The sequence below is a fragment of the Vipera berus genome (assembly GCF_964194415.1).
Source record: "Vipera berus genome assembly, chromosome: Z".
Lineage (NCBI taxonomy): Eukaryota > Metazoa > Chordata > Lepidosauria > Squamata > Viperidae > Vipera > Vipera berus.
The window spans coordinates 1135304-1161926 of NC_138205.1; the positions used below are offsets into that span (position 1 = coordinate 1135304).

At 52.4% G+C, this 26623-nt stretch overlaps 2 protein-coding genes across 4 annotated transcripts; both read left to right on the forward strand.

Moving 5' to 3' along the window:
- Nucleotides 1-3629: 3629 nt before the first annotated feature.
- On the forward strand, nucleotides 3630-6109 carry LOC308677007 (transmembrane protein 256 homolog). Of its 2 annotated transcripts, XM_081343110.1 has the most exons (4): nucleotides 3630-3722; nucleotides 4331-4368; nucleotides 4588-4668; nucleotides 5908-6109. In XM_081343110.1, the coding sequence occupies exons 1-4, from the start codon at nucleotides 3638-3640 to the stop codon at nucleotides 6049-6051; spliced, it is 348 nt and encodes a 115-aa protein (XP_081199236.1). In that variant the 5' UTR covers nucleotides 3630-3637; the 3' UTR covers nucleotides 6052-6109. The 2 variants fall into 2 exon arrangements, with proteins under 2 accessions (XP_081199236.1, XP_081199235.1); XM_081343109.1 differs by having other exon boundaries at nucleotides 4331-4668.
- A 5272-nt stretch (nucleotides 6110-11381) lies between these two features.
- Nucleotides 11382-26420, forward strand: LOC308677003 (phospholipid scramblase 2-like). 2 transcript variants are annotated; one of them, XM_081343105.1, is made up of 8 exons: nucleotides 11382-11437; nucleotides 15229-15372; nucleotides 20154-20422; nucleotides 20925-20967; nucleotides 22399-22619; nucleotides 23431-23592; nucleotides 24225-24386; nucleotides 24510-26420. In XM_081343105.1, the coding sequence occupies exons 2-8, from the start codon at nucleotides 15360-15362 to the stop codon at nucleotides 24555-24557; spliced, it is 918 nt and encodes a 305-aa protein (XP_081199231.1). In that variant the 5' UTR covers nucleotides 11382-11437; nucleotides 15229-15359; the 3' UTR covers nucleotides 24558-26420. The 2 variants fall into 2 exon arrangements, with proteins under 2 accessions (XP_081199231.1, XP_081199230.1); XM_081343104.1 differs by lacking the exon at nucleotides 11382-11437 and having other exon boundaries at nucleotides 15124-15372.
- The last annotated feature ends 203 nt before the right edge of the window (nucleotides 26421-26623 follow it).

Here is a 26623-nt window from a genome sequence, read left to right on the forward strand (position 1 = left end):
TCCCCCAACAATCCCCCCCCCCGTTTTCTCTGCTGTGGACACTTTTCACTCTGGGCATGATGGCTGGGCCCCCTCCCCCTCTTCCCTCCCCCCTCCCCACAACGGAAAGAATCTATTTTTATGAGACTTCGGCCAGGAGGGGGAGTCAATTTTTCAAACCACCTTCCCGCACCTGACTTTGAGGAATCTTCTTGCAACCCCCCCCCTCCACCCCCCAAAAAGAGCCTCCTCCTCCCCCCCCCACCGACTGAGACTTTTGTAGCCCCTCCCAACTCGGCGAGGGGAGGGCTTCTTCCTCCAGCTTCTGGAAAGACCGGGATTGGAACCACCAACCAACCAACAGAAATTTAAGGCGGTGCTTTTTCTTCGGTCCCCCCCCCCCCACCGCTCCAGAGTTTGTTATGACCTGGATAAGGGATGGACGAGCTTGCTCCGGTGTGGGTGGTTTTTTTTTGGGGGGGGGTTGCGTTTGCACACACACACACACACACACACACACACACCCTTCTCCGAAGACGAGAACTCTCGGGGTACAAGTGTGTGCGTGGGGGGTGGGGGGGGGTCGGCTGGGATCGAGCTGAGATGCTGTACACATTTTTAAACCTTGCAAGAAATGGAAAAATGATATTGTAAATATATAAAAAAAGATTTAATTGTTGAATCGGCTTTTTTTCTCTGGCAGAATCGGACGGGGGTGGGGGCGGGGTGTTGGGGAAATAGACCCCCCCCTTCCAGGAACAGGGGGGTCTTAATTATCTCACAAACTGCAAGACGTCCGACTGCAATGGACATCCCCCCCTCCCCAAATGCAAACCCTTCTGGAACCGGAATTCCCGGGGTGAGTGTGAGGAGCGCATTTGCCACATTTGGGGGGGGGATCCCCACGTGGCGAGACTCCCCTCCGGGCTGAGACGACGTGGGCCGCGGGCTCCGCATCTGGGTTGGCCCACTGCGTTATGACCACGTCTTGCGTAACCACGGTTGGCTGCATAAACCACCATCTGGCTTCGCGCAACGCGCCGGGAGCCGGAGCTGACCCATCGTGGCAACCCACGCTGCGCGTTTCCTCCTGCCCGCCTCCGCCCGTTCGTTCCTCGCCTCCCCCACCCCTCCATCATCCGCTTCTTCCGTGTGTGTGCGGGTGTGTTTGTGTCCCAAATGGGGGGGTCCCCAATCCCCTCTCTGGGCGCGTGCAATTGGGGCAGGGGGCTTCGTCCACTCAATCCAGCCGGCGGAGTTGCGCCGTGGGTGTGCGTGTGTCTGTGTGGAGGGGGGGTTTCTGCCCGGCCCATACGTGCGTGGGAGGGGCGGGGGGGGAAGAAAGGGAGCTGCAGAGATGCGGGAAAGGGCGTCGGGGATGCGGTGGGCGTCGCAGGGAGGCAGCCCACCCTCCCTCCCCTCCCCTCCCGCCTGGTGGCTGCTAAAAATAGCCGCTCGCTCCGCTTTCCAGGCTGCGCCAGGCGCAGGCAGCGCAGGCAGCGGATGCGCGCTCCGGGTTTGGGGGGCGGGGGGGCGGCGGAGGGGCGAAGCCAGAGCGGGGGCACGTCATCGCTGCCCGCTCACTTGCCAAGCTCGAAGCCGCAGCTGAAGGGGGGTGGGGGGATGGGGAAGCCTGGAGGGTCGCGGCCGGGCAAGCTGATGGAGGAAGAGGAGGATGGGGGCACACCGCGCAGCGCATCTTCTGTCCTTTGGGGAGGGGGGGCCCGGAGGGGGTCTGCTCTGGTCTCTCCCCGCCGCCACCACCACCACCACCACAAGGGGAAGGGGCTTCGGAGCCCAGCCGGGAAGCCACGGGGGTCTCGAACAAGGAGGGCGAGGGTGGAGCAGCCGCGCAGCGCATCGGCTGGACTTTTTTTTTCCGGGGTGGGGGTGGGGTGGATATAAGGCGACACGCTTGTTTCTTTGGAGCCCCGCTCGGACCCACCAGAGGGGTTCTCGCCCCGAGAAGGGGGAGGGCGAGGCACCCGGGCTGTCCCCCCTCCCCCTCCCGCCCCTCGGATCGCGGGAAGCACTCTGCACGTGCTCGCAGCGCACGGAGAGCTGCGGCACGGCCAGAGGTAGTAGATTGGGTGGGGGGGGGCGAGGGCGGAGGGGGTCGGATGGAAAAGCGCAACCCAGACTCGAAGCTGATCGTCGGGGTGCGGACGGAAAGGCTCGACGTCCCCCCCCCCAGTCCGCTTCAGAGCGACTCTAGGGAAGCTGCCCCCCCCTCCAAAGTCCCACCAGACCCCCGAATGGGCTTGGCGGGTGGGTGGCAGAAAGCCTGGCACGAAGGCAAGCCCTCTCGGCGGCGATACGCTGGTTTTGGCACCCTGCCCGGGGAGAGGGGGGGGTGCAGGGGAACTTCCCACGGCCGTGCCCCATCTGCGTGGACATGCGTGTCAGCTTTTGCGTGGGTGCCGAGGTTTCAGAAGCCAACTCAGAGCTTCCCAATGGGAGGGGGACGAGAAAGCCAGCGGCGATTGGGGGGGGGGTATTGTATTTCGGGCAGGTTCCTGCCAGCGTGGGAATCCCGAGCCCCGATGGAAGTTGGAGGACTCGGCCGTTGCGCGGTAGGGGGGGAGGGGGGACTATCACACCATCGCCCCCCCTCCAAAGCTTCACGGTGGGTATCCAATGGGCAGTGTCTTTCCCTGGTTGCGCAGCGACACAGGGCCGCGTTCCCACGTGACAGGTTTCTGCACGCGAGTCTGGGCCGCGCGGGTGGGAAGGTGATGGTCACGGAAGGTCCAACGTCCCGGAGGGCGCCATGTTGGGGAAGACCGGGCTGGAACATCAGGGCAGCTGTGGTCCAAGATGGAGACGCCCTGCCACCCGCCCCCCTCCTCTCCCCCGCGTTGCACAGCATCCCTGCTGCCCCCTGGCGGTCCGAGCCGGTCACTGCAGCTCGGTAGACCGCGGTCGTAACCAGACTAGTCGATTAAGAGATACACGGATGCTTCCACGTGCAGTTTTCATGGAAGAACGTGCAGAAATGGTGGGGGGAAAAGGAATGGGGGGGAGGCTAACGTCGGACTGCGTGACTTCACGTGAAAGGATAGAATAGAATAGAAGAATAGAATAGAATAGAATAGAATAGAATAGAATAGAATAGAATAGAATAGAATAGAATAGAATAGAATAGAGCTGGAAGGGACCTTGGAGGTCTTCTAGTCCAGCCTCCTGCTTCTCCAGAGAAGGAAAGGGCACCACTGGGAAAAGGCCAAGGGTTTTTTCCCTCTCTTCCAACAGAGGGCGCCATTGCAGGGGCGCTACCGTAAATGGCAGAATAAGCCAGCCTGCTTTCATGCACCACGCCGCCAAGTGCCGCAACTGCGCCCTCCCTCCTGCTTCACGGGATTGGCTCCCGTGCCCTGATTGACGTCCTCAAGTCCAACCTCGCAGTAGGCGAATCGGACTGGAGGACACACAAAAAAAAAAGAAACGGGAGAAGGAAGGGAACTCATTTCCTATTGGATGACGGCCGGGCTCGGTTTCCCTTCCTTATAGCGGGCTCCCCCCAAAGGGAAAGCGGTAGCAAGCGCCGATTGGCTGGCTGGACCCGTTGGATGGGCGTGGCTTGCATATGAAAGAGGCTCCGCGCAGCCCGATTGGCTGAGACGCGCCTAGTCGGAAGCGTTCGAAGAGCCAGCGGAGCATGGCGGCCGCGGCTACTTTTTTCCGCCGCCTAGGGGCGCTGAGCGGGGCGGCCGCGGTGGGGGCGGCCGCTTATGGGGCTCACGGTGAGCGCGGGGGGGGGGCGGCCGGGAGGACCTGGGCACGACGGGGCTGGCTGGAGCCCGGAACCAGCCGGCGTGGCCGCTTGGAGAAAGAAAAGCCGGCTGCAATTTGGGGAGGGGTCTTCGTGGGGTGGGGGTCTCTGTTAGACGCCTGGAGGGGAGTCCGATTGCGGGCTTCGCTTCCTTTGCAGCGTCCGGGAGGGCCGAGCAATTTTGGGGAGGGGCTGCTCGTTTTAAGACGAAGGGGCCGCTTAGTGGCGCCCCTCGGGCAGACCCCTGCCCCAGCCTTTGGGGGGGCGTGACGTCACGCAGGGGTGACCTCACCGCGTGCAGCCCACCCCCCATTGGCAGAATGCCACCCCTGGGGTCGTCCCCGACGGGGAGGGGGTCTGAACCGGCCACCGAGCCGTCGGGGTTCCCCCCCCGCCGCACCCCTCTTGGCGGAGCGAAGAGACCCCGCGCTGGTCTGAAGCCGGCAGCCCCCGTGCCAGCAAGGGGAAGCCGGGGGGGTCTCGCTGGACGGGGCGGCCCCAAAGCGGGCGGTGGTCTTTCCAAGCCCCCGTCCTTTCCCCCCCCCCCGCAATAACCGGGTCCCGCTGCTCTTCTTCCAGGCTTCCACCCCCGGGAACAGCCAGAGTACCTGAAAGAGGTAAAAGACCCCCCCCGCCCCGAAAAAAAGACCTTCCAATCACCCCCACCCCGAGGGAGCCAGCTGGATATCGCGGCGGGATTCTCACTGTGGTCCTGCCAGCAACCACGCGGCTGTTCCTGCCCGCTCTGGGAGTGGCGGCTGGGGGGGGTCCTGGGGAGGGGTCCTAGGGGGGGTGGGGGTCGTGCAGGCCCCCACGGTGTGATGCTTCTCTTGCAGCTGTACGGCACAGCCAATAAGTACCACTTCCTACACAGCCTGGCACTCCTGGCGGTGCCCCACTGCCGCTACCCCATGCTGGTAGGTATTTGGGGAGGGGGCGTCCCAACCCCGCCCCCAACCTGCTTCCCCCCCCCACACCCAGGTTCCTCCAGACCAGGGCTCTTCAAACTTTCCCCTTTGATGCCTTGTGGACTTCAACTCCCAGAATTCCTCAGCCAGACACGCTGGCTGAGGAATTCTGGGAGTTGAAGTCCACAAGTCATCAAAGGAAAGGGCCAAGTTTGAAGACCCCTGCTGCAGACGCAGCTCTTGCAAGTTGGGGGCGGGGCTTTGGTCCTCCAGGGAGACCCACCCTCTGGCCTGTTTTGACCCTCCCCCTCCCAACCCCTCCAGGATTTCGCCCCGCTAATTCTTGGAGGGGTGGGGGCAATTCAGGTGTTTTTCCCCCCTCCCCTTTCTGGAAATCTCTCTCCCAGTGCAGTCAGGTCCCTGGGCTGTCATGTGCATGGGAAAGCTCCCCCACCCCCCACCCCCATCTTCTGGGGCAGCGTTTTTTGAGTCCTGGCACCTTTTAAGATCGGTGAACGCCCAGAATTCTGGGAGTTGAAGTCCAGATCCTTCCAAGTGGCCCAGCTCTTTGGAAGTTTTACTTATAATTATGTAGACTGCATATATATGTTTACTTTTCTCCTGTCATACTATCATCATACACTAAATGATGATGATAATAATATAATTACTGTGGAATTCTGGGACTAGAAGTCCACCCCTCTTTCATACACTAAATAGTAGTGATGATGATGATGATGAGGGGGAGGAGAAGGAGGAGGAGTAGTAGTAATGACTGGAATTCTGGGAGTAGAAGTCCACCCCTTTCATACACTAATAGTAGTTATGAGGAGGAGGAGAAGGAGAAGTAGTAGTAGTAGTAGTGACTGGAATTCTGGGAGTTGAAGTCCACCCCTCTTCCAGTTACCCAAGCTAGCCCCATAGAAGTTTTACTTACAAATTACACGGACTGCGTACATATGTTTACTCCTCGCTCACGTTCTCAATCCTACACTAGCGATTATATCAATGACAATAACAATCATAATGACTGTGGGATTCTGGGAGTTGAAGTCCACCTCTCCTGCTGGCCAGAGCTGACCAACCCTGCCCTGGAGCCTCCTTCGGTTTCTGGGTGCCGTTTCTCCACGTCAGCCCAGACGGGGCAGCCGGACCCCGGGCGTCTCCCGGCTTGGCACCGGAAGGGGCATCTGTGGTTTGTAGGGAGGGGCCGACCTTAAAGCCGTCTTTGTTCTTGGTCTCCTGCAGGCTGGCAGCGTCCTGTCGTCCGGCCTGGGACTCTTCTGCGGGCCCTTTTATTATCATGCGCTGACTGGCCAGCCGTCCTTCACTCAGGTGGCACCCTATGGCGGGGGCCTCCTCATCCTTGGCTGGCTGGCCTTGGTGCCCTGACGTCCCCTCGCCAGCCTGTGTGTGGCCCCCAGGGCTGGGCAAACCGGAGTTTTCCTCTGCTGATGTTCATTTTTTTGGGGGGGGGTCAGGAGGGGCCTCGGACCAAAGCAGTGGGGATCTCCCCGCAACTTGCACTGAAATTTAAATTTAATTTAAAACTTAAATTCTGAAGGGGCTGAATCTTCTCTCTTTTTTTAAATGATAAATTAATACTATAATGCAGGGGTCTTCCAACTTGGCACCTTTAAGACGGGTGGACTTCAACTCCCAGAATTCCTCAGGAGTTGAAGTCCACCCGTCTTAAAGTTGCCAAGTTGGAAGACCCCTGTTAACAACGGCTCCCGATTTGTGATGGGAAGGAGCTTATGCCAAGGCTGTCGGCTTTGCGCGAATGGACAGAATCATGCAACTTTCCTTGTGATTTTAATAAACGGACTTGATTGTACTCCTTCGAGCCATGTCTTCTTGGGGGAGACTCGGGCAGTCCCTGGTTGAGTGGGGGACACCCAGGGCAAGGGGGCAGGGGTACTGGGGGAGCTCTGTCTTGGCTTCCCCCACCTCAAGGGAAAGCCTGGAGCGGGGGCTTAAGCCGCTTGGATTACACCCGAGGTCAAAGGATGTGGGGTTTGGGATATGCTGGCTAAGGTTTGATGGACAGAAGAACAAGTTGCCCCCCCATCATTCGAGGTTTTCAAGAAAAGATTGGAGAGCCATTGGTCCAAAATAATATAAGGTCTCCTGCCTTGGGAAAGGGGTTGGACTAGAAGACCTCCAGGGTCCCTCCCAGCCCTAGGATTCTATGACCCATGTGTATCTTCCATCCATCCATCTTTTCGTCTCTCTCTCTAGCTTATCTTCCATCATGTCCATCTGTCTGTCATATCTTTCTCTCTGTTTATCATCCTGTCTCTCATTCTCTCTCATCCATTATATATGTTTTTGTGTTTGTGTCTGTATCATCTCTCTCTCATCCTATATGTCTGTCTGTCTGCCTGCCTGCCTGCTTTGGGCCCCTGGAGGCTGGACTAGAAGACCTCCAAAGGCCTTTCCAGCCCTAGGATTCTATGATCCATCTGTCTGTTTTCCATCCATCATGTCTTGTCTGTCTGTCTTGTCTCTATGTCTGTCTATCTCTATCTCTGTCTATGTCTGTCTATATCTATTGATCTTTCTGTCTATGTCTATATCTGTCTATATCTCTATATGCCTGTCTATATCTCTATATATGTCTTTCTGTCTCTATATCTACCTTTCGATATATCTGTATGTGCCTATCTATATATCTTTATCCATCTGTCTGTCTCTCTGTCTCTCTCTCTCTATCATGTATCTTATCATCTATATCTATCTGTCTGTCTGTCTCAAGAAAAGATTGGACAATCATTTGTCCGGAATGGAATGGGGACTCCAGTTTTGGGCCCCTGGGGGTTGGACTAGATGACCCCTGTTGCAACCCCGCAAGGTTCCTTCCAGCCGTAGGAGTCTACTATTCCATATCATAGTCCAACAGCTCAGCGATTCCAGTATGGAGTAGGTAGGAGGTGGCCCTCTCTGGTGACCGCAGATAACAGTGGAACGTGGCCAAAGTAACTTCAGAATAAAACACCAACTATGGGCCCTGCGACAATATTATTTATTCATTTACTTATTTGTTTAATTTCTATAGCCATCCAACTCAACCGAGAGACTCAGACTGGGCGGCTGGCAAGTCTTAAAATCCCAAAACAAAAACTATACCAAACATCCAGGAGAAGAAAAAAAAAAGCTTACCGTATATACTTGAGTATAAGCCGACTCGAGTATAAGCCGAGACCCCCAATTTCACCCCCAAAAACTGGAAAAAGTTATTGACTCGAGTATAAGCCGATCCGCCGTTCTGCAAGCCTCTGCCGCCAGCAGAAGCTCGATCCGCCATTTTGCAAGCCTGAATACACAGGAATACCCTGTGTGGCCGCAGCTCTCGGGGAAGCCCTGGCTGTCCGCTTCCTCGCTCCACGCTGCCATTCGGGGCCCGCGCGTTCCCCGGGCAAATCGCGGCGCCCAGCAGGCGAGGAAACACGCCCGCTCCAGTCGCCCCCCCTTCCCTCAGGAGACGCGAAGCAAGTGACCGCCCGGAGCTTACCGAGGACTTGCGCGCGGCCGAGGCTTCGGTGCTTCCAGGATCGCGCGCACCTCTCCCAAGCCGCCGCCGTCCGGAGACCTGCCGAAGTTTGGGGAGGTGCGCGCGCACCTCCCCAAACCTCCCCAAACGTCGGCAGGTCTCCGTTCCTCCGCGCCCTGCCTGCCTGCTTCTTTCCGCTGCGGAAAGAAGCAGGCAGGCAAGGCGCGGAGGTCCGGAGACCTGCCGACGTTTGGGGAGGTTTGGGGAGGTGCGCGCGCACCTCCCCAAACCTCCCCAAACTTCGGCAGGTCTCCGGATGGCGGTGGCTTGGGAGAGGTGCGCGCGATCCCGGAAGCACCAAAGCCTCGGCCGCGCACAAGTCCTCGGTAAGTTTTTTTGTTGACTGGAGTATAAGCCGAAGTGGAATTTTTCAGCCCAAAAAGTGGGCTGAAAAATTCGGCTTATACTCAAGTATATACGGTATATTTAAAACGTTGCGTAAAAAACCTCCCATAAAAACAAAAAATCAGGGTCACCCAAAACGCTGACGCGCAAACGCCGAATGTGATCTAGTTAAAAACACGAAACGCCGTTGAGTTGAAAGCCCCGATGAAAAGTTCCCCAAATGTGTCAAAAGTTTTGACATTTTTGAGTCTGAGTCATAGGGAAAGAGAGAGAGAGAAAGGCTTACGACCGTTGGCAAACGACATTTTCTAGGAAATGTTGCGAGACTGAAAAACCCAATTTGGGACATGCGTGCACAATCCTTGAAAACCAGCCGGCCTCGCTGTCTGGGCAGAGGGAGAGAAGGATAACCACCCCCAAGATTGAATTTTTGGGGTTCACTTGAAGAGGGACATCAAGTCAACTTGTGTAGGTGAATTGAAAAAGCTGGAGAATTGAGAGGTTAAGAGGGCAAAAATTGGCATTTCCAGGTGTGACGCAATAAAGGAGGGGCCCTTTGTGGGCCTGCAACAGGGGCAGTTTTGGGGTGTTTTAAGGGCACCCCGTCTTTCCCTCCCTCCCTCCCTCCCTCCCGAGTTTCTGCAACCTGAAAGGACAGGGCGGATTCTAGCATTGGGGCCTAAAAAAAAGCGATATGTTTATTTTATTGTAATCAGTCGATCAGAATCCGAGTGGGAAGGGATCTTGGGGGGGGGTCCTTTACCATTTCAGACAAGTGGCTGTCCAGTATCTTTATTTTTTAAAAATTTTTATTTCTTTTGTATCCAACCACTCTGTCCTTTAACCCCGAAGTGGAGTCAAAGAGATTAGATTAGGGGCGTCCAACCTTTGCCACTTCGAGACTTCCCCATGCTGGCTGGGGAATTCTGGGAGTTGAAGTCCAGAGGTCTTCTAGTGGCCAAGATGGCACACCCCGGGTTAGATAGAGGTTGGGAGGGGGGGGTAGATTGAGGAAGACATGGTGGAGAAAAGCAGCTCTTCATTTATCTTCCTCCTCCTCCTCCTCCTCCTCTTCTCCTCCTCCTCTTCTCCTTCATATTAGCAGTATTCCAGTATTTGAGGGGCTGCCCCAAAAAAGAGGAAGGGGTCACGCTATTCTCCAAAGCACCAGAGGGCAGGATGAGAAACAATGGTTGGAAGCTGATCAAGGAGAGAAGCAACCTGGAGCTAAGGAGAAGCTTCCTGACAGTGAGAACAATTAACCAGTGGAACAACTTGCCTCCAGAAATTGTGAGCGCTCCATCACTGGAAGTTTTTAAGAAGAGACTGGACAGCTATTTGTATGAAATGGTATACGGTTTCCTGCCTGAGCAGGGGGTTGGGCTAGATGACCTCCAAGTTCCCTTCCAGATTCTATTCTATTCTATTCTATTCTATTCTATTCTATTCTATTCTATTCTATTCTATTCTATTCTATTCTATTCTATATTCTATACTCCATTCTGTAATTCTATTCTATATTTTATTATTCTATTCTATTTTCTATATTCTATTCTATTCTAATTTTATTATTCTATTCTATTCTATTCTATTCTATATTCTATACTCCATTCTGTAATTCTATTCTATATTTTATTATTCTATTTTCTATATTCTATTCTATTCTAATTTTATTATTCTATTCTATTCTATATTCTATACTCCATTCTGTAATTCTGTTCTATATTTTATTATTCTATTCTATTTTCTATATTCTATTCTATTCTAATTTTATTATTCTATTCTATCCTATTCTATTCATATTATTAATACAAGCAGTCCTCAACTTACAGATTCATTTAGTGACTGCTCCAAGTTACAAAGTGACTTGAGGACCGTTTTTCACACTTACGACCGTTGCAGCATCCCCGTGGTGATAGGATCAAAATTTGGACACTTGGCAACAGACTCATATTTATCACGGTTGCAGAGTCCCAGAGTCACGTGATCCTCTTTGGCGAGAGAAACCATGTCAATAGGGAAGCCAGATCCACTTAACGACCGGGTTACCACCTTACCCGCTGCAGTGATTCACTTAACAACTGTGGCAAGAAAGCTGGTAAAAAGGGGGCAAAATTCAGTTAACAAATGTTCTTCTTAGGAGTGGAAGTTTTGGCTGTAGATGGAGGATTACCTACACATTTTGTATTAACGTTATTTATTAAGCAATTGTATATAGTTGCCAAAGTCACACACGGGCTAGCCACGCCAATCAAATTTATTTAAAGGGCGCTTTCACCGGCCCCCCACATAGCTCAGACTTTCGGCTCCTGTCTGAGCCTGGGGAGTTGTGTTCAAGAGTTCCCACGTTCAACTGCAAACCTGGCCCATGAGTTCCCACAACATTCTTGGTCTTCAAAGGCTTCAAGACACCGCTTCAGGCCGAAGAAAGAACTTGGGGCGGGGGGGGGCGAAAGCCCCTAGACCCGGTTTTGCGATGGGACTGATGGGCATTGTAGTGAAAGCCCTCTGCAAGGATGCCGCAGGGGAGGCTGGCACAAAAGCCAGGCCGGGCGAGGCCGGCCGCCTGCGGGAAGGACAGACAAGGGGAAACAGGGAGCCCCATCCCGACGTGCAGCAGACCCGGGTCTGGCCTCTTCTGCCTGCAGGCGGTGCTTCAACCGGGCGGGCTTGCCAACAAGAGGCCGGGCGAATGCGGGAGCCCGCAACCCCCGCAAGGGGTTTAACCCGCCCTCGCGGCCCCTCCCCACATGTCTCTCGCTCCGCCCCCCCCCCAAGCAGAACAAAAACCGGCCGGGCCGCGCACTCCGCGCCCCCGGGAGTGTGCCTGCCTCGCACCGGCGGAGGGGGGGGGTGCGCTCGCCTTCCTCCGGCCTGCAGGTAACGGGAGGGGCGGGGAGCGGTAAGGGAGGGGGGGTCCTGGAGAGGGGACCCAAGGCCGAGGGTCGCGGGCCCCCTCCCCTCCTCTCCTTCCCCGCCAGGGGGTCGCTTGGGCCCCCGTCCGCAAGCGCCCGTCCGCCGGTTCGCTTTTCCGGAGGCTGCGCAGCTCCCTCCCATCATCCCCGGCCATGATGGGCGGGGTGGTCCCGGGGGCGACTGGGAAAGCCGTTGCCTCCGGCTTTGCGGCCCCGATCTCCCCTCTCCCTTTAGGCTCCCCCCTCCTCCCCCGACTGGCCTACCTTGCCGGGGTGGAGCAGGGCAGGGATCGCGGGACCCAGAAGGCGGAGTTGCTCGGGGCCACGAGCCGCCGCTTGCAAACCGCGCAGGCTGAGTCAAGCCCCCCCCCCGCCCCGGAAGGCTTCCGAAACGGGGGGGTGGTGGTCGTTCATTGCCCGCCCCCCCGCCCCCCTTGGCATCCGGACCCCGAGACGTTGCCAGCCGGGCCCGCTCCTACTCCGCCCGAAAGGCGGAGCCCCTTCGGGTCATTTCCTCGGCCTCTCTGCTTTGGGGTTCCGCCTGGCGAGGAATTCTGTGGAATACCGCCAGCTGCGCGTTGGGCTGGTTTCTTCCGTTTTCCCGTTGGGAAGTGGGCTGCCTCCCTCTCCCCCTTCCTTCCTTCCTTCCTTCCTTCCTTCCTTCCTTCCTTCCTTCCTTCCTTCCTTCCTTCCTTCCTTCCTCTCCCTTTTTCCCTTCCCCCTCCCTCCTCCCTCTTTTCTATCTTTCCTTCCATTCCTTTCTTACTTGGGATGTGGGCTGCCTCCCTCTCCCCCTTCCTTCCTTCCTTCCTTCCTTCCTTCCTTCCTTCCTTCCTTCCTTCCTTCCTTCCTTCCTCTCCCTTTTTCCCTTCCCCCTCCCTCCTCCCTCTTTTCTATCTTTCCTTCCATTCCTTTCTTACTTGGGAAGTGGGCTGCCTCCCTCTCCCCCTTCCTTCCTTCCTTCCTTCCTTCCTTCCTTCCTTCCTTCCTTCCTTCCTTCCTCTCCCTTTTTCCCTTCCCCCTCCCTCCTCCCTCTTTTCTATCTTTCCTTCCATTCCTTTCTTACTTGGGATGTGGGCTCCCTCCCTCCCTCCCCCCCTCCCTCCCTCTATTTCCCCCTTCCTTCTCTTTCCTTCCCTCTCTCTCTCTCTCTCCTTTCCTACCTTTCTCTCTTTCCTTTCATTCCTTTCCTCTTTTCTATTTCTCCTCCCTCCCTCCCGTTTTTCCTCCCTTCCCTCCTTTCCTGTTTTTCTCTTTCCTTCCACCCGCTTGTCTATTTTCCCTCCCTCCCTCCCTTTTTCCTTCCCTCTCTCTCTTTCCCTCCTACCTCTTTTGTGTCTTTTGTGTTTCCCTCCCTCCCTTCCCCTCCCCCCCGTGTTGCGCCCTCCTTGCCGGCGGGGAAGGGCCGGGGGTCAAAGGACCTGGGATCCAGGCTCCAGACAGAGCAAACGCAGAAAAAAAGCCACTTCGACTTGTTTAGGATGCCGACTTAAGTTTTTCAGCTGACAAAACTCGGCAACATTCTTGCCATCCGGGCGGAGCGAGGCTGGAAAATACGCTGCGCCTTTTTGCTTGGGAAACAAACGAATCCCTTCCTTTCTGGGCAACCCCCCCTTTTTTTTCGGGGGCTGCTGGCATGGGGGGTGGGTGGGGGGGTGGGAGAAGCCATTCCGCGCCAGGCCCTTTTCGGCCAGCAATCGATTCCCGCCCCCAGTCCCGGAGGGGAGGGTATCCATTGTGTGTGTGTGTGTCTGTGTCTGTTTTCAGCAAAAGCAGCACTGTGTGTGTGTGTGTGTGTGTGTGTGTGTGTGTGTGTGTGTGTTTCCAAAGCCCCGCGGGCGGCAGGGCGAGGTTTGGGCAAGGCTGGTGGAAAGCTGGGAGCCGGAGCCCAGAGCAAGAGGGAGCGTGGCTTAGCGGTTAGATCATCGGCCCGACGCCCGGGATCCTCCCATCCTTCGCGCACCGGCGGGATTGCCTGGCGGCATCTAGCGGGGGGCGCCCGGTTGGGGAAGAAGGCCCGTGAGCGGCTGCAGAGGGCTGTTCTCCTCCTCCTCCTCCCCCCTTCCTTCCCTCTCCGCCCCCGGCAGCCGCTTGGAGCCGGGAGCGCCTGGGAAGAGGGGGATCCAGTTTCACGTCGATCACGTGTGACTCCGTCCTTGCTGTAAAAGGGCTCTCCCCTCCTTCGGACGGCCGCCTCTGCCCGGCTGGAAAGCAGGTTTGGAGCGAAAGGGACGGTTTTGCCTTGGTTCTGCTCCTTGCCTTTGAGCTCCTCTTCCCGGCGCGGCGGGATTCGAATCGGCGCCCTGGCTGCGCTTCCCTAGAAGGGAGTCAGGGCGCAGACCCTCTTCGGCTTGGTGTTTGCTTTTTTTGGGGGGGGGCGCCCCCGTCTTTCAGGACGGTGCGGAGGGGAACCCCTTCCCTTCGGCCATCAGCCTGGGGAGGCTTTACCGGTGGCATTGCCGGCCGAGCCACCCCCGGCCCCGTTGGTTTTATTCTCGGTGTGGTTGGCTTCCACCCACTTCCTTCCTTTCCCCCCCCCTCCCATCCTTGGCTGTGCTGCAGATTGGTAGAAATTCAGAACAAGGCCAGCTTTGGAGGGGGGGGCGTGTGCGGGGGTGGGGGGAGAAGATGTTGGCTTGGAGCAGGCCTATCAGCTGACTTGGTCCAGGAAAAGTGTGGGAGGGGGAGTGGGAGTGTGTGTTTGTATCCAGCAGAGGCTTGCTGCAATGCGTGTGGGCCCTGCCTGCGGAGCCCAGCTCTTTCCCAAGGGGTGGGACTCCAGCTCCCATGCTGCTCAGCCAAGGGCTGCAGCAGAGCCTCGTAGAGTCTCGGAGGAGGAGGAGAGGTGGATAAATCAGTACAGGCGGTCCTTTTCAGCCCACAAGTCCTGTGGCTAAACATTTGTTGAATGGCCTTTGCCCTGTTTTACGACCTCCCTTGCCCACGGCCGTTAAGTGAATCACTGCAGTTGTTCAGTTAGTAAATTGGTTGTTAAATGAATCGGGCTTCCCTCGTGGACTTTGCTTGGCAGAAGGTCACAAAAGGGGGTCGAGGGGACCCCGGGGACACTGCGACCCGTCATAAATAAGAACCAGTTGCCCGGTGTCTGAATTTTGATCGTGGGGATGCTGCGACGGACGTAAGTGCGAAAAAGGGTCCTAAGTTCCTTTTTTTCCCCCAGGGCCATTGTAACTTCGAACAGTCACTAAACGAATTGTCTGTAAGTCAAGGACTGCCTGTAATTTACTGGCCGCACCTGGCTGTGCCTTCCGGAGGTGTGGACTTCAGTTCCCAGAATCCCTAGCAGTGGTAGCAACAAGCATGGCTGCTGCTGGGAATTCTGGGGGTTGAAGTCCACATATCTTCAGACCCTAAACCAGGGGTCTTCAAACTTGGCCCTTTGATGTCTTGTGGACTTCAACTCCCAGAATTCCTCAGCCAGCGGCTGAGGAATTCTGGGAGTTGAAGTCCACAAGTCATCAAAGGGCCAAGTTTGAAGACCCCTGCCCTAAACCAAGGCTCTTTACACTCCCTCCCTTCTAGAGGTGTGGACCTCAGTTCCCAGAATCCCTAGCAGTGGTAGCCACAAGCACAGCCACTGGCTGGGGGAATTCTGGGAGTTGAAGTCCACCAGTCTTAAAGTAGCCGAGCTTGGACAACCCTGTCCTAGACGGTGCAGGGTGTATGCTGCACCCCCTTAAAACCTCCTCAGAAGTGCTAAGCCCCCCACCCCATTTTTTTTCTTTTTTCTTAAAGGAAGGCGCTGTTTCACACCAGATCTCCAGTGAAAAGCACAGGCAGCTTCTCTTCGCCCCCTTGCAGGGATCCTGCAGATGGGAATCGGAGGTCGGCGCTGATCTTGAATTGCCTCTCTGAAGTTGGGGATCATGGCAGCTCCAGGTTTGCCTTTTTTCTCTTACTTCGGCTCTGTGCGATGGCCGCTTAAGGGGACGAGAGAGAAGGGCGCTTCAATTTCCTGACAGGGAGAACAATTAACCAGTGGAACTCCTTGCCTCCAGAAGTTGCGGATGCTCCAAAACTGGACGGCCCTTTGTCTGAAATGGTAGAGGGTTTTCTGCCTGAGCAGGGGGTTGGACTAGATGACCTCCAAGGTCCCTTCCAGCTCCGTTATTCTGTGCTGTTGTGACTTCTCAGCATTTCAACTAAGTGCGTTTCTTTCGAGCATTTTCCGCTTAGTGACATTTATAGATAGTCCTCGAATTATGACCACAGTCGGAACCGGAACATTCATTTGACAAGTAACAATTGTTCCCAGGGTGGTTAAGCAAAAAATCTTTTCCGTTGTTTAGTGAATCACATGGTTCTTAAGTGAACTGCATCCGGTTTTACAATTGGTGCCCGGGTTGTTAAGGAAATCTCTTCCGTTCTTAAGTGAATCTGTTGACTTTGGCTTGTCAGGTTGCCAAATGGCGACCGTCGTAAATACGAGCCCGTCGCCCGAGCCTCTGAATTTTGATCACGTGACCACGCAGATCGTAAGTGTGGGAAACGGTCATAAGTCACTTTTTTTTAAGGTCACTAAATGAACCGTTGTAAACCGAGGACTTCCCGGGGTTCTAATTTGCATTGTGCAATGGGTCCGGGATTCGAACGTCCAAACGGGGATTTGGAAAAGAAAAAAAAAAAGAAAGAAATTTCTGCCTCAGTCACGGTGGCCTGAGCTGATTTTGAGCCAGTTGTTATTTTGGTTTTGAAAAGTTTGTTCTCTTTGGAAATGTCAGTTCGGGCTGGATCTTTGGAACCGCAGATGGGATTAGTAAATTTGTTTTTTTTTTCCCTCCTTTGGCTGTGATTTTTTTCCTTCCCTCCAACTGGTACATTCCTAAAAGCTGCACGTTTTCCATGTCACAATCCGTGAGGGGAATAAGGCACCACTTCTTTTTCAATCTCGGCAACTTTTTAAGATCTGTGGACTTCAACTCCCAGAATTCCCCAGCTAGCTAAGCTAAGCTGGCTGAGGAATTCTGGGAGTTGAAGTCCATACATCTTTAAAGTCGTCAAGGTTTTCAGAAATGCCCTTCCTACAAACCTGGCCATCATCCTCAGGATTTAAAAACAGGGGTCTTCAAACTTGGCCCTTTGATGACTGGTGGACTTCACCTCCCAGAATTCCCCAGCCAGCCGTGCCACTTTAAGACCGGTGGACTTGAACTCCCAGAATTCCCCAGCCAGCCGTGCCACTTTAAGACTTGTGGACTAGCTGAGGAATTCTGGGAGTTGAAGTCCACAAGTCATCAAAGGGCCAAGTTTGAAGACCCCTGATTTAAAACCAGGGAGGAATCTGGGTAAAACTTGAGTAGTGAAAGAATTGGGGCAGAGGGAAAAATAATAAAAATAAAATCTCAATAGGCTCCAGAGACAGACTTCGGAACTCCTTGCCACAAGACAAAAGTCCTGCTTTAGAACGAAAAGGGTCCAAACCGGTGAATTTCCTGATCATTTGCTAGCAGGAAAATTCTCTGTATCAATTATCTTTGAGCCAATTGCCCACGCCTTCTCTTTCTTTATTCTTTGCAAATAGTACAAATTTATTTTTATTTTACTTCTCATTTGCAGCAACAGGTGGCAGGGCAGAAGAGCAACGAAACTCCAATATAACAGTTTGTCATTCTGACAAACTAAATTTACACTTCCTGAAAATGGATGGAGCCGGAGGGTTGTCAAAACAGGAAAAACACGGGGAGCTTGAACGGAGATGAATGTCTCCACGTCTTCAATAATACTTCTGAGAAATAAAATTTCAGTTTTGCATCTTCTCGGTGGGGAAGACTGAGTCACCCCACTTGAAAAGAGCTGTGACATCACTGGAAGCACCATCTTTGTGAATCAGCCAGAAAGGCTAGCCAACTTGTTCATTTTTCATTTTCTTTTTTAAAAAAATTATTTTAATTGCTTTTTAGCTTTCCAACAGGTGCAGTTTTTTAATTGCTACAGCTGCCCTACTGGCAGCAACTGAACGATGGGATCAACCTCAGCATCGTGTTAAATTGGGCCTTTGATGGCAACTTGCTAGAAATTGTTGCCTTCTGGTTGTCTTTTCCGGACAGTAAGACGGGGATGATGGGAGTCACGATACCCACCCGTTTCCAGAAAGCCCGGAGGGGGAATGCAAGTATTGAGCTGCACCTGTTTTTGAGCCAGTGAAACCTGGCTCAAAAAACAGCAACGGTGAGAGGGACCTCGGAGTCCTGGTGGATGATCCCTTAGAGGTGAGCCAGCCGTGTGCGGCAGCAGCCGAAAAAGCTAACACAATCCTGGGTTGTATAAAAAGCGGCATAGAATCAAGATCACGCGATGTATTAGTACCGCTTTGTAAAACCCTAGTGAGGCCGCACCTGGAACACCGCAGCCATTTTTGGTCACCGTATCACAAAGAAGACGTCGAGAGTTTGGAAAAAGTGCAGAGAAGAGCAACTCAGAGGATCCAAGGCCTGGAGACCAAAACATACGAAGAACGGCTGCGGGACTTGGGTCTGGCCAGTGTAAAGAAAAGCAGAAATAGGGGTGATATGATAGCAGGTTTCCAATATCTGAGGGGCTGCCCCAAAGAAGAGGGAGTCAAGCTATTCTCCAAAGCACCTGAAGGCGGGACAAGAAGCAACTTACGGAGACTAACCAAAGAGAGAAGCAACCTGGAATTAAGGAGAAACTTTCTAACAGTGAGAGCAATTAACCAGTGGAACAGCTTGCCTCTAGAAGTTGTGGGTGCTCCATCAATGGAGGTTTTTTTAAGAAGAGATTGGACAGCCACTAATTGTATAGGGTCTCCTGCTTGAGCAGAGGGCTGGACTAGAAGACCTCCAAGGTCCCTTCCAACTTTATTATTCTGCTATTTTGTCTTCCTTCCTTCCTTCCTTCCTTCCTTCCTTCCTTCCTTCCTTCCTTCCTTCCTTCCTTCCTTCCTTCCTCCCTCCCTCCCTCCCTCCCTCCCTCCCTCCCTCCCTTCCTTCCTGATTGGGCAACCACTTGCCTGAAATGGTATAGGGTCTCCTTAAGCTTAAACAAAGGGACGCGGTGGCTCAGTGGGTTAGGACGCTGAGCTTGTCGATCAGAAGGTCGGCAGTTTGGCGGGTCGAATCCCGAGTGCCGCATAACAGAGTGAGCGCCTGTTATGCGTCCCAGCTTCTGCCAACCTAGCAGTTCGAAAGCACGTAAAAATGCAAGTAGAAAAATAGGGACCACTACAGTGGGAAGGTAACAGCGTTCCGTGCGCCTTTGGCGTCTAGTCATGCCGGCCACATGACCATGGAGACGTCCTCGGACAAGCGCCGGCTCTTTGGCTTTGAAACGGAGATGAGCACCGGCCCCTAGAGTCGGAAACGACTAGCACGTGTGTGCGGGGGAACCTTTACCTTTAAGCTTAAGCTTAAGCAGGGGGTTGGACTAGATGACCTCCAAGGTCCCCTCCAGCTCTATTCTGATTAAATCTGTGTGTGTGCCCAGAAGAGGTGGATCCCCAGAGAAACTGAAGGTTGCCATGACAACGATGTGGGCACTCCCCTTGCTGTCTTTGCAGTTGCTTCAGGCAAAGCTGGTGGGGAGGGCGTGGCTGGAATGCACCTGGGCAGGTTGGGGGGGGGTGAGGGAGGCGGGGGGGGGGAGAGAAAGGCTGAGCCAGCCCCTCCCCTTCTCTGATGTACCCACCCCAACTAAAGGAGACCCTGACCTTTTTTTTTTTTTTTTGCAGTTTTTAATCCCACGTTGGATATTTTTTTTGCAAGCTGCCCGGAGTCGCCTAGCTGTGAATTTGGGTGGCTTTGTAAACTTGCTGAACAAACAGCATGAAATAAACTTGGATGGCCTCCTGGAGTCCTGAGTGCGAGATGCGCGGCTGTAGAGGGAAGTCTACAGGACGGTCCATTTAGCGACCGACATTTACGAGGGCGTTGAAAAACTGGACCGGTGACCCTTTTTCACGCTCAGACGTCGTGGCAGCATCTTATACGGTCTCAGTACATAAAAAAATTCGGAAACCTGGCAGCTGACGACTCACTTTTATGACGGTCACGGTGTCCCGGGGTCACGTTGATCCCCCATTTGCGACCTTTTGACAAGGAAAATCAGTGGGGGAAGCCGGATTCGCTTAAGAACTGTGTCGCTCACTTAAAAAATTGTGTTGATTCACTTAACAACAGTGGCGAGAAAGGTCGTAAAATGGGGCACAACTCACTTTATGTCTGTCTCGCTTAGCAACATTTTGGGCTCAACTGCGGTCATAAGTCGAGGATTATCTGTAAACAGAATCTCACCTGGGCTTCTTTTGGGGGGGGGAGTTGCTTTGGGAGCAGAAATCTATCCTTCGCCCCTCCCCCTTCCTGGATTGTTCAGGGTAGAAAGGACCCCCCCTCCTTCCCTCCAGGACTACATTTCCCATCCTGCATCTGTGCGCTTTGGAAAGTGCCTCCGGAAGTTGTGGGTGCTCCATCCCGGGAGGTTTTTAAGAAGAGATTAGATAGCTATTTGTCCTGAACGGTTATAGGCCAGGTCTCCCGCTTCAGCAGGGGGTTGGACTAGATGACCTCCGAGGTCCCTTTCCAAGTCTGCTAAATCTGTTTAACTGCCACTTGTTTGCAGGTAGGTAGGGCAGGGCCACCTCCTTTGCTTAAAGGTGTGGTGTCAGTTTCGGCCTTGCTTCTTCTTTTGTCCTTTTTTTTTTACAGGGTACCATGTGCCACAGCCAGGATTCCCTGCTTACCCCGTCGTGCCCCAACCGCCCGCTGGGCCTTCTGCCCCCACCCCTGGGTTCAGCGTCTATCCTGCCGCTAGCCCTGGGCCCGGCTACGTGGCTGCACCCCAGCCACCCCCCCGGGGATACGGGGACCACTCCGCTTCCCCACAGCACCCCCAGCCCAGCGATCACCATGCCGCCATCACCCCTTACCTGCCTGTGTCGGCTAGCATCCCTCCTGGCTTGGAGTACCTGACCCAGGTAAGACCCAGGCCCGGGTGCTTGCGGAAGGGGGTGGGCACACGCCTTCCAGGTGTGATACAGAGCGTGAGGTCAAAAGTACGATTCCTCTGTTTGTCAGTGCAAACGTGAAAATCTCGATTTGAGATGGCAGGCCTCAAGGAACGGGCTGTTGAGGTGGCTTTGCTTGCAAAGCTCTGGGTTCAAGTCCTACAATTCTGAGTAGAATAGAATAGAGTAGAGTAGAATGGAATAGAATAGAATAATAAAATATAGAATAGAATAAAAATTAGAATAGAATAGAATAGTAGAATAGAATAAGAATAGAATAGAATAGAATAATAATAGAATAGAACAATAATAGAATAGAGTAGAACAGAATGGAATGGAATGGAATGGAAAATGGGAGTTGAAGTCCACCGGTCTTAAAGTGGCATGGCTGGCTTTTATTTTTTCACAAAATCTCTGCTGGTTTGCATTGCTGATCACTCTCTCTGACTGTGCTCCTTTGCTGCCCATTCAGGTAGACCAAATTTTGATCCATCAAAAGGTGGAACTTGTAGAAGGTATGGTATCAAAGCAATTATTATTATTATAAAACTTTTATGCATAAAATATGAAACTCAGTCAACTGAACACTCAAATTGACCGGCACTAATGGTCGACACGGCTTGCTGCCAGCATCCCAGCTATCAACCAGGTACCTCCTTAAAATGTAAGATGTTCCGAGTAGCCCAGTTTTCTGTAGCTTTGCTGGAGTTATTGCAGGAAGCTGCAATTTCTTGATGTATTTTGCAAAGTTTTTGGACATCGTTCCCAGTGCCCCGATGACAGTGGGCATCACTGTTACACGTTTCATCCATAATCGCGCAGTTTCGATGGCCAGGTCGCGGTATTTCATATTATTATTATTATTATTATTATTAATAATAATAATAATAATAATAATAATAATAATAATAATAATAATAACAATACATTAACTCTGCTGCATTTCCGCTACCTATTAAGAAAGTTACCCAATCAAACAATGGGATAAAGTAGCATAGCCATATTTCTTCTTCTCCTACCCATGCTGAATTCTGGTGAACTCTTGCTAGCTGAGGAATTCTGGGAGTTGAAGTCCACACGTTTTATTAAATGGGCCAGGGCTGGACACCCTTGCTATAAAGTTAATTTAAAAAAAAACTAGGAAAAACAATGCTGAAGAATTGTCAATTCCCAGTGGTCTGCCAGATTCTATATATTAGGGGTCTCCAAATGTGACTACTTTAAGACTTGTGGACTTCAGCTCCCAGAATTCCCCAGCCATCCAGGGTTTACTAGAATTCAGCATGGATAGGACAAGAATAAAGGTGGCTTGACGATCAGAATTTTCGATGCGGTAACTTTCTTAATAGACGGTGGGTATGCGGTAAACATAATATATCTTGCCTTCAGCAAAGTGAAAATAAAAAAGAGCTGGCTGGGGAATTCTGGGAGCTGAAGTCCTCAGGTCTTAAAGTTGCTAAGATTGGATATCCCTGCTAAATGGGCAGGAGTCTATGCGACTCCTGGGGTGGAGGAGCTGTTACAAGCCGCAACAACGTCACAAGAATTACACCACAGGCAACACGAGGTCAGCACATTAGGCACATGTCACGACATCTTCGTGCAAGCAAGAAAAGATTGAGTGATTGATTGATTTACTGGGGTCCATATGTTCTCCACTCCAGAGGGATTCTGAACAGTTGATTCGCTTCTCTGAAATGCAAAGGATCTTTTCTACATCTTTTCCAGAGTTTGGGCACAATTAACATCCCTCATCCCAAAAGTTGGAGAATTAGGGTTAGGGTTAGGCTCCCTCAGAGCCCCTCCTCGTGTGGGGGGGTCCCCACTCGCTTCCCTGTGCAATTCCCTTTCAGGCCGGTTGACTGTCCCCACTGAAGTCTGTTGCAAAGCCCATAACCCATTTTGCACTGAGCACGTCTTGCTCTCCTTGATCCCTTTCTCTGCAGCTTTCATCGGCTTTGAAGGTAACAACAAGTACGAGGTGCGAAACAGCCTCGGCCAGCACATCTTCCATGCGGAAGAGCAGAACGACTGTTGCACCAGGAACTGCTGTGGCTCTCTACGCCGCTTCTCCATGCGGCTGGACGATCCCAGTGGCCGTGAAGTCATCCGTCTTGTCCGTCCACTGAAATGTGTCAGCTGCTTTTTCCCCTGCTGCCTACAGGAGGTAACGCAGCGAGTTTGGTCTAGTGGGCAATGCACCCAGGCTTCATTGGGAGACAGTGAGTTGTAGTCCTGCTTTAGTTATGAAAGCCAGATGGGTGACTTTGGGCCAATCACTAGGAACTGGTGAGATCTAGTTTTACCTTAGACACGAAAGCCTGCTGTGTGACTTTGGGCCAATCACTAGGAGCTGGTGAGATCTAGTTTTACCTTAAACACGAAAGCCTGCTGTGTGACTTTGGGCCAATCACTAGGAGCTGGTGAGTTCTAGTTTTACCTTAGACATGAAAGCTGGTTGGGTGACTTTGGGCCAATCACCAGGAGATAGTGAACTCTGGCAGGACAGCGCCAAATCACCCAGCCGGCTTTCATGCCCAAGACAGGACTAGAACTCACCATCTCCTGGTGATTAGCCCTGTGGTGGTGTGAGAAAGGGTCCCTTCTGTCCTTTTAAAGCTGTCCTGGTATTCCTGACGGGTGGATGTCCTGTCAATCTCTTGACAGCCAACTTGGTTAGAGTGAAATATTCCCCAAGTTTTCTTTAGCAAGATTTATGAAAAAGGAATGAAACCCAGTTACAGAGAACTCAGCAACTGGATGGTTTCTCCTTGGGACCCCAGTTGATCTCTCACCTGGCAGACTAAGCTGAAGCGAAACTCTTGATTGAACCCTTGCGAATGCGGCTGTTGTGCTGTTGTGTAAATCCTCCTCTCTCCTCGGTTAGGTTGCAATAGAACTTATTTGTCCAAGCATTGTGACGTGACTCGGGCAACCTCTTAACCCCATTTTTCTGACACCAGTTTTCCTTCCCACAGATGGAAGTCCAGTGTCCCCCAGGTGCCACCATCGGCTACGTGGTGCAAACCTGGCATCCCTTCATGCCCAGGTTCTCCATCCAGAATGTCGAGAAGGAGACGGTGCTCCGGGTTTTGGGGCCCTGCTTTGCCTGCAGTTGTGGCGGGGATGTCAGCTTTGAGGTACGACCAGAATAGAGACAGTCCTCAACTTACAATAGTTTGTTTAGTGGACCATTCAAAGTTACAACGGCACTGAAAAAAGGACCAATTTTCACACCCCACAGTCACGTGATCAAAACTCGGATGCTTGACAACTACCTTGTTGCAGCGTCCCGGCATCACGTGATCCCCTTTTGTGACCTTCCGACAAGCAAAGTCAATCGGGAAGCCGGATTCACTTAACAAATGTCTCACTTAGCAACAGAAATTTTGGGCTCGTAACTCAAGGACTATAGTGTTGGTCAACCAATCCTCAAGATGTGTGGACTTCAACTCCCAGAATTCCCCTGCCAGCTTTGAAGTCCACACATCTTAAAAATGCCCAAGGTTGAGAAATCCAGGCCCAGAGAGACAACATTTACAGACCTTGGGCTCAAATTTTGGGGGAGGGACCTTTTGCACATGCTCAAGAGCTCCATGTCCTTTAGAATATTCTCACAAGATCTTAAAAACAAACTTGGAAATCTAATTCCTGCACCAGGTGGAGATGGAAGCATGGTGTACGTTTGATGTGAGGCTACATGCAGACGTCCTTTCGCGGTCGCCAATTGTTCCATGTGGGACGCAAACGCAGCCGCCTTGTCTTCCTGCAGGTGAAGACCCGGGACGAGTCCCGCGGGGTGGGCCGGATCAGTAAGCAGTGGAGTGGCCTCCTTAAGGAAGTCTTCACCGACACGGACAACTTTGGGATCCAGTTCCCCATTGATCTGGATGTGAAGGTCAAGGCGATTCTCCTCGGAGCCTGCTTCCTCATTGTGAGTCTGGCTCCAGAGTTGAGGAAAGATGATGAGAACTGGGGTGGGTGGTCCACTTTCCCTATACCTCCTGAAAAATGAGACCACTGGGCATTTCAGCAACTTCTCTTCTGCTTTTTGCAGGATTTTATGTATTTCGAGAAGATGGGAGAAGTTGGACAGAGCAGTTGAAATCATCTCAAATTAGGGACAATTTTCCTGGTTCTGACATAACAGAGAGAGAGGGAATGTATGTGTTTTTTTGTGCATAGAGAGTATGCGTATATGTGTGTTTGTGTGGGTATGTTTGGGTTTGACAGCGATGGTTTGACAATTAGGGAATCTTCCTTTCCTGGTCTGCCTCTGTTCATTGCACAGATGTGCTTGAAAATTTCTATGTGTCCAAAGACTGGATCTCTATTCTAGTTCCCTCTGTTCTCAGAAGCTGTTGTGGACTTGCACTTCTGCACAAAACTTGTTAGATTCTGTCCGGTGCACTGTCTCTGCCATCTCCAGGCTGGGGATTATGGGAGTTGAAGTCCAGCTCTCTGAAGGAGGAGAGGTTGGGGAAAGTTGAGTTAGTTGTTCTGATGTTACGAGTTTAAAAGTTGTGATTTTCAGGGAAACTTTTGGCATAGAAGATCGGTGGGGGTGTTCAGCTGAGTTGGGGTGCCTGCTCAGGTTTTGGGGGCGCTGGGACCAAGGCTGTCTTAAGGTCTGGTCAAAAAAATCAGAACGATGGCTTACTGTGTAACCAAAACTTTGCACATAAACCTGGGCAGGTTCATCCTGTAATCTCAGCACCTTTAAGATGTATGGACTCCAATTTCCAGAATTCTCCAGCCAGCCTAGAATTATGGAATTAGTAGATCAGGGGTATGCTGCAGACATAGTTTAGCTGGACCTGGATTTCTAATGAGAGTCTCCTTTATAAATGATAACATGGCTGGATGGGGAATCTTTGGAGTCGAAGTCCGTAAGTCTTAACGCTGCAACTTTGGAGATCCCTGATCTAAAGCAATGTTTTTCAAACTTGGCAACTGGGGAATTCTGGGGGTTGAAGTCCACACTTCTTAAAGGTGCCAAGTTTAAAAACCACTGCCTTAGAGAGAGCTTTATTCCTTGGGTGTGGAATTAGTAATTCCCAAAGATGGGTGTCTGTGCCCCAGAGATTCTCCAGACTTCCAAGCAGAGAGACTGGGAGGGAACAGTGAAGAAATCGCCTATCAGGCAGATGTGCCAGGCGGATAATTAATAAAAGGACGCTTGGCAGAATAAAAATAATTCTAGATTAGCAGCGTGAACCCCCCCCCCTGAAAAATTAGAGTGGAGGAAAAGAATAATCCCTGCTTGTTAAAAGAAAAACAAAACAAACCATCTCTGGTTTAACAAAGGCTTCCTTGTTGCACCCGTATCAGACGATCGCAAGACAAGAGAGCCGAGCTCATTGGTGCACAGATGCTTTTGTTAAGTTTGAAAAGCAGCACATCTGGAGACATCTGTCTGTCTCAATTGTTGTTTCACAGTTCTCTTTTTTTTATTTAATTTGCTGTCACGGGATGTGGCTGGACTTGCTTTCCGCAACGTGGAGCCCTCCGGGGATAGGCTGGGCTGCTTGAGAGGGATGGGCATTGTAGTCTTAAGCCGATTGAGCTGGGAGCCACTCGGATGACACCTTGGGTGTGTGAGTCTGTCTGGATTATGTACGCTGTGTGTTTGTGGGTCCTGTTGGCAACCAAGGACGAAACAAATTCGGGTGTGTCGGGCCAAACGTTTGCCATTTTTTTCCTCTTTCTGGCCCAAATTTGTGGACAGTTTTGCTCTCCGAGCTGGTATTTTAATTCCTGTTTCAAGGTTCTGGCCAGGCACGGTTGCCGGTGCTACGTTGCTTAACCACTAAAATAGCAAGACACCCCCCACACATTTTGTGGGCTGTTAGGGACTCCCCACCATCAGCTCGAGAGTTGGGGGGGTCACGGAGAAGCAGACAACCCCTTTCTGGATTTCAGTGTCTTGGATAATGTTAATATCCTGTGTTTTTTCCTCTACTGTATTTAAACCAAATGTTTTGGGGAGGGTTAGGGTGGCGTGGGGCGAAAGGGGGTGGGTGGGGTGGTCAAGAATTTGCACCCCACAATGATGGCGGAGAAAGGAGTTGTAGCTGAAAAAAACAACCAAAGGTGGCTGTTGAAGATGCTGGCTTGGACAAATTTCAGGTCCTCGAGTTTGGGGTTCCCTGAGCGCCGTCCAACTCTGGC

What these genes read in the sequence shown, in the direction of transcription:
- LOC308677007 (XM_081343109.1), top strand. Translation starts at nt 3,638, where the DNA reads ATGGCGGCCGCGGCTACTTTTTTCCGCCGCCTAGGGGCGCTGAGCGGG. An exon ending in GGCCGCTTATGGGGCTCACG is followed by an intron (nt 3,723 to 4,330) that starts GTGAGCGCGGGG and finishes CTCTTCTTCCAG; the next exon opens with GCTTCCACCCCCGGGAACAG. An exon ending in ACTGCCGCTACCCCATGCTG is followed by an intron (nt 4,669 to 5,907) that starts GTAGGTATTTGG and finishes GGTCTCCTGCAG; the next exon opens with GCTGGCAGCGTCCTGTCGTC.
- LOC308677003 (XM_081343105.1), top strand. An exon ending in GCTTGGAGTACCTGACCCAG is followed by an intron (nt 20,423 to 20,924) that starts GTAAGACCCAGG and finishes CTGCCCATTCAG; the next exon opens with GTAGACCAAATTTTGATCCA. An exon ending in GCGGGGATGTCAGCTTTGAG is followed by an intron (nt 23,593 to 24,224) that starts GTACGACCAGAA and finishes GTCTTCCTGCAG; the next exon opens with GTGAAGACCCGGGACGAGTC.